The 6194-nt window shown below is 40.1% G+C and overlaps 2 protein-coding genes across 2 annotated transcripts in view; one reads left to right on the forward strand and one right to left on the reverse strand.

Annotated features, from left to right (window-relative positions):
- The first annotated feature begins 1126 nt into the window (after nucleotides 1-1126).
- Nucleotides 1127-3265, forward strand: LOC108631311 (uncharacterized). The gene is made up of 6 exons (XM_018035152.2): nucleotides 1127-1428; nucleotides 1780-2186; nucleotides 2253-2352; nucleotides 2618-2719; nucleotides 2790-2945; nucleotides 3001-3265. The coding sequence occupies exons 1-6, from the start codon at nucleotides 1135-1137 to the stop codon at nucleotides 3061-3063; spliced, it is 1122 nt and encodes a 373-aa protein (XP_017890641.2). The 5' UTR covers nucleotides 1127-1134; the 3' UTR covers nucleotides 3064-3265.
- An 8-nt stretch (nucleotides 3266-3273) lies between these two features.
- Nucleotides 3274-6194, reverse strand: part of LOC108631315 (putative cytochrome P450 12a5, mitochondrial) — a 6401-nt gene continuing 3480 nt past the window's right edge. Inside the window, exons 2-11 of the mRNA XM_018035155.2 lie at nucleotides 5767-6085; nucleotides 5316-5427; nucleotides 5135-5257; nucleotides 4778-4923; nucleotides 4457-4703; nucleotides 4110-4287; nucleotides 3862-4031; nucleotides 3720-3798; nucleotides 3442-3642; nucleotides 3274-3386 (exon numbers count right to left, since the gene is read on the reverse strand). Coding sequence (XP_017890644.1) covers nucleotides 3276-3386; nucleotides 3442-3642; nucleotides 3720-3798; nucleotides 3862-4031; nucleotides 4110-4287; nucleotides 4457-4703; nucleotides 4778-4923; nucleotides 5135-5257; nucleotides 5316-5427; nucleotides 5767-6085 — 1686 coding nt within the window. The 3' untranslated portion in view covers nucleotides 3274-3275. The remainder of the gene's footprint in view (nucleotides 3387-3441; nucleotides 3643-3719; nucleotides 3799-3861; nucleotides 4032-4109; nucleotides 4288-4456; nucleotides 4704-4777; nucleotides 4924-5134; nucleotides 5258-5315; nucleotides 5428-5766; nucleotides 6086-6194) is intronic.

Here is a 6194-nt window from a genome sequence, read left to right on the forward strand (position 1 = left end):
GGTTAATAAATTCGATGTGACAGTATTTACTCAACTCAATCATATGAATCACTAATATCCCAAATCTATCTAAAGATGCTAATCGATGAATTAAAGGTTTATTTTCGCCAAGCGAATTCATTAGAAACTAGCTTTGCAACAGTGCGTGGATAAATATTCGACGTTTATGGCTCTACTTGACGGATAAGATACTTTTCACACTCGATACCTTCCCGACTAAAGCCGAGTATCCGTTTCCCGTCGAGTACGAACCTTTCAGGATCATCTATGCTCACCAAGGGTTCGCCATTTTGCAGTGCGCTTCACACATGACGATGAACATATCCTGAGCCGCGTTGATTCTGTTCACCACCGCGCGGCTCTTTAGGATTGTAATAGAAGAAGCGCACAGAGTTAAGGACATCGAATTGCTGACAAAGTGTGTACAGAAGTACAGAGCTGTAAAAAGATGCGATGTTAAAAAAATTTAAATGACACTTGAAGAAAGTGTTATTTTAAATACGCGACGGAGGTGTGTCTAGCGATTATGATTGTAGCTGTCCTTACGATTATGATTACCTGCAGTTGTGTTCATAAGGGAACTAGGCTCGGTTGAGTGGAACGCTGTATTTTAAAACCGAGGTTCTAAACACGATTAATTCTTCGCGCGTCGGCTTTCCTCTACATATTAACAAGAATCACATTTTATGCACATTCCTCAGGATTTCGTTTCGTACGATTCTCTTATCACGAACGATACTTCCAGTTTTATACGAGATCCATTTCCTTGTAGCACACGATGCAAATACACAATCGAACGAGTAAAGTTGTACTGGCCATCAGAGCAATCAACGGGTTGCGGTCTAGTTCCAATCAATACCTTCTATTACGTGGAAAAAAGTAGTAAAGCATTCTCAATAGCAATTATAGCTAATTTGCATGTATAATTATCTCCATATGTGCAGTCCACCATGGCTCGCAATAATTACACATCAACCTCTTGCATTTTACATAGTAACAGCAGTAGTTGTTTTCTACCTAAAGCACTCCTCATGTTAAGAAATGTATTATTCAACGGAGACTGATCTTACAAAAGGGCGAGTCAATGAAACTAAGCCCATAATGTTCCGCTATCGTAACGCTACGTTCGCCGTCATGTTCGATAACGTAACACCAGAGAGGGCGATTTCCTTTACGAAGTACAGTGTAATCGTGACTGCTTTGTGGCCGCTTCCCCCGACAGCGACCAAGTTCGAGAGGATCCGTTACACAGCTCTAAGAACATTCTTCACAATGAACGCGATCTCGCTTCTACTCGCTCTGCTCAACGCGATACGCGTACACAAGGAATCCCCGATGGAAGTAACCAGAGCAGTACAGATGAGCTCGGCTCTCTTTATGCTACTTGCCAACACCGTCTCCGGTGTTTATCAATACGATCGATTTCAGGTATGATTTACCTGCAGGACTTGAATGGAACTATTAATATTCTCAAGAGCATTTACTCTGTACCGAAAAACTCGAGTAAATGCTTCGAAGAACTTTTCGTGTAGGTTTTGAAGTTGAGATCAAATTTAATTTATTAAATAACATCGATTCAAAGACTAGGCTAATTTTAAATGTGCATTCCGAGATACATGATCGCTTGTATTAATCGAACATTAAATAAATATTCAGACTGAATGGATTCTAATGGTGAATAAGTGATATATTTATAAAAGTAAATAGTTCTATTCGACTCCTGGTTAACTCGTTACCTTAAGAACAGATAAAATTTCTGACAGCCACATTGCGCTGTAGCGTGTGCTCGAGGAAGTGAAAAACTACCTGGAGAACGCGGAACTGTACGAGAGGAGCGTTCTCCAGAAGTACATCGACAACCATTGCGCTTTATACGGGGTGTTGGGAGTATGGGTCTACGTGTCGGCACTTGTTTTTATCGTTGGATTCATTCCCACACCGGACCCCATGCCCTGCAACGCAGTGTATCCGTTTCGTATCGATCACGAGCCCCTGCATACGATCGTTCTTCTACACCAATGCGTCGCCGCCCTGCAGATCGTCTCGAATTTAAATCTTAATATACAGACGGCTTTATTAACATTCTTCAGCGCGGCACGCTTTGAGATTTTAATGATAAAAATGCGGGACGTTAAGGACGCTGTTATGTTAGCGACGTGCATGGCGCAGTATCACGATATAAAACGGTATGTACTTTGCAATAAGGGACATATTAAAAGAACTTGAAGTAATTGATAATGTTATAATTAAAGGTTTGCGCGGGAAGTGATTGCAGCGACTTTACCCTATTGTTTTATAACGGTCGCTTCGAGCTTTTTCGTAGTCATCTTTAGTGCTGTCTGCCTGTTCGTAGTCAGTATAATTGAAGATTATTATTAATACACTAGGGATTATTAATATCGATTTATATAATGCAATGTAAATTGAGATTTTTTTACAAGTAGTGACGTGCTGTATTTTTATTTATTTTTTATTTATTTTATTATTATATTGAGAATTTTTTTATTATACTTTCTGTACATATATTTAATTTTTCTATCGATAAATCAAATGCACAATTTACTTATTACTTATAAGATCTCAAGGTTTTGGACTAACATTATGAATTACTGATTAGAATCTACCAGACACTATGAAAATACAGTTCTGTATGCACTGCATAAGCGGATTGACAGAGACGTTTATCTGTGCATTGCCCTGCGATTACTTGATGAATATGGTGAGTTTTTTACAGTCGATGTAAAGTTACAGTAAATAATGAAATTAAAAATGAATCATTTTTTAATCAGAGTGGGAACGTGATGAGCGGACTGTACGAATCAGACTGGTACAACCGAGCACGAGAACTGAAGATGTCTATACTAATTGGTTTGACTCCTCAGGCCCCATTAATAGTAAAAATCCCGGGTTTACTGTCAGGCCTCACATTAAGCTTTTTCAGTTCGGTACGTACGTGCACAATTAAGTTCTCCTAGAAAATAATTCTGCTTTACTTTCCAGTTCCTCTCGAATGTATTTTCCATGTTTACGGTTATGCGAGTCATGATGATAGGAGACGATTAATTGGAAACATCGCTAATGTGTGAAACAAAAGCCAGTTAATACTAGCAGGAAATAAATGAATTTGTAACAATTGTGTAGAACAATATTTTATTTCTGATTACGGACTTAAGGAATGTATCAATGGGTAGCTGACAAGTTACAATTAGAGTTACTGTTACTTATTCTAATGCTAACTGAACGAGAATTAACCACCTCACGTGTCACTTTAGTTACTAATTTCTCTCCACGAAACGGAAACGAAGCGATTTATCGGGCACGTTCACCATCATGAACTTGCTGCCGATATCGGCGTAGTCGTACTCGATTCTGAATTGTCGTATAAGCTGAAAACAATAATTAAATACAATTACTGAATAATTAACAGACAATCATTGATACCTTCGCCGTTAGTAACATCATTTCCGTCTCAGCCATTCTCTTTCCTAAACACGATCTCGCACCATAACCGAACGGCAGATAGCTAAACTCTACGTCCTCTTTCGCACCGCTGACCAACCATCTCTCCGGCCGGAACTTCGTCGGGTCCTCGAAATTCTCCTCGCGTTGCGACGTGATTTGATTCGCCATTATGACGAACGTCTACAAAATTATCATGAAGTAAATTGATATCCAGGAATTTTTGTAAAAATTTAACGAATAACTTCAATTGCGTTTACCCCTTTGGGTATCGTGTATCCGTGAAGGCTTATAGTCTTCGGCAGCAGTCTGCTAATGTACGGAAGCGTAGGCCTCAACCTGACGATCACACAATTGGCAGCGATTGAGTGTACCATTTGTAATAAGTTTACAGATTTATACCTTAAAGTTTCTTGGAGGCAAGCTTTCAAGTACGGCATGTTCTTCAACGCGTTCTCCGTGAACGGAGAATCAGTGTTTGGCAAGACAGTGGATATCTCGTCGTAAAGTCTCCTCTGAGTCCGCGGATTCCTCGCCAAGTAGTACAAAAGGAAGGCCTCCGAATTCGCGGCCTAGGAATCGAAACTGTATCAAGTCCCCATAACGCATAGAAAAACGCGTAGTAATTTTTTCTCCTCATCCGGAATTACCGCTTGTACGCCGAGGATAATCATGTCCATTAAAAGAGTGCAAATATCGTCCGGATGGATGCCTTCGTTCAGCAAAAACTTCTCCAGGATTGGCGAACTGTTCTCGACCTCTGCACTCTTATCCCCGGCTCGAGTTCGCAGCTTGCTTTGAGCTTGGCGAACGTACTTCGCGATCACTCTGAAAATTAGATAAAAATTTTTATAATCGTCGTCTTTCATGCATTTATTAAAATATGAAATATAATAAGAATTTCTTTCGAGTCTTCAGGACTGCATCTCGCAGAATTAAAATTTGTGGAAACAAATTATGAAATTATTTCAGTATTAATCTAATAATTTCGATTTACCCGTCGAGCACGTCGCAGGCATCGAACAGCTTTTTGGCAAACGGCGTTAAGAAGAATCGCCAAACTTGGAAGCCAGTCTCGCAGCGGCTCATGTATTTATGAGCCATCGCCAATGCGTTAATGATTCGCGATGCTTCAGACGTGGAATTATATCCGGCTGATTCCAAGAAGCCGAGATGTTTGTTGAACGTCAGATTACAGAAACACTCCATGGCCCAACGGAGCAGGTCTTCGTGGAAATTACCAGCTACCTGGTTTAACAATTATCATGTCAATCGCACGTGTATTATTTAAGTAAATTAAATTCGGAAGTTCACGTACGTACTTCGTTTTGTCTGTTACGTATTTTGTATATCCTACCGATAAGTTCGTCGCAAATGGCTTCGATTTTGCAGAAGGAATACGAAGCGATTTGCTCGAAGTCCTTCTCCACTTTTTCCCTCATCTCTAACCATTCTAGGCCCTGCCTAAATTCGATTTTATAATTAATAAAAACATAATAATTAAAACAGATTTTATGCATTGCCAGAAATATTAACTTCTTACATGTTTTTTTCTCTATATAAAAATCCACAGTCTATAAGATTAAAAGTAGACTGCAGATTTTATGGATTTACAGAAATATTTATTATGTTCATGTACTAAAACAAATTTAATTATAATATGTAAAATACTAACAGGGAGAAGGGCCCCGCGAGTCGATACTTGCGATAGTTCAACCGGTAATGTTGCAAGATATCGATTCCGCTTCGAACAGGTGCGTCGCCTTCCTGTTTGAACACTTCCGCTATGTGTTCAGGTCTGAAGCAATAAGTACGATAAACTGGGGAAGGGTATGCCACACCTGGCGAACGTTTACCTGTGAATCATGACGATGTCCCCGGAAAGGGGACCGTTGATCCTCACTATACAGCCGTATTCGTTGAACAAGTACTTCAAAGGCGTGACGTTTCGATTCCACGACAATCGTCCTGAAAGCGACCCATTTGAAGTGAAACGAGTAAAATAAGTATCCCACTTTCCGTTCACGTCCCAATTCCTATTCACCGTATTTTTATGTCTCATCGTTAATAGATCTTAAAATTATAGAAAATTTAAGTGAATAAAAATTGGGACGTGGACAGAGATTGGAATATTCAGCATAGCCTGAAGTAAGAGAAGAGACTGGGGATTTAGCTACGGAATATTAGAGATCGCGAGTATCGGAAATCCAAAGAGTCGATAGATCGTTTTAATTAATCAATCAATTTTTAATAAATGTCATTTGTGCTCGTTGGACTTCCGCCTGTCGGTACTTCAACAGATCGTACCCTGGGTGAATCTGTTGATTAGCAGACTGGAAAACAGTTGCGTACCGAGGAGCGGCACGTATTTCCAATATTTCTCCCAGATCTTGAGAACCGCCGGTCCTGGGATGTCCTCGAACGGCAGCGGCGTTCGGTCGCTGATCACGCCCGTGTCGATCTTCATCGTGGTCACCTCGTAGCCAGCCGGGGATATATCAGGCGTCTGATCCAACAGAGGGATCGATTCCGCGCGCATCGATTCATCGACCACCGAGGCTGGTTGCGACTGGGCCATGGACGCAGCTAAAATTAATAATATAATGTAAAACATTATGTATATCAGCTTGAATATTTACAATTAAAACTATTAAATTAAATTGTTCCGAATTTTGTTTATACCACCGAAGAGATACTATTAAGGATGTATTGGCTATACAGTCAATCCCAAAAGT

This window comes from Ceratina calcarata, unplaced genomic scaffold (genome assembly GCF_001652005.2).
Source record: "Ceratina calcarata isolate Rehan_Ccalc_2016 unplaced genomic scaffold, ASM165200v1 scaffold877, whole genome shotgun sequence".
NCBI classification, from domain to species: Eukaryota; Metazoa; Arthropoda; class Insecta; order Hymenoptera; family Apidae; genus Ceratina; species Ceratina calcarata.

What these genes read in the sequence shown, in the direction of transcription:
- LOC108631311 (XM_018035152.2), top strand. Translation starts at nt 1,135, where the DNA reads ATGTTCGATAACGTAACACCAGAGAGGGCGATTTCCTTTACGAAGTAC. An exon ending in CAGTATCACGATATAAAACG is followed by an intron (nt 2,187 to 2,252) that starts GTATGTACTTTG and finishes TTATAATTAAAG; the next exon opens with GTTTGCGCGGGAAGTGATTG. An exon ending in GTGCTGTCTGCCTGTTCGTA is followed by an intron (nt 2,353 to 2,617) that starts GTCAGTATAATT and finishes ATTACTGATTAG; the next exon opens with AATCTACCAGACACTATGAA.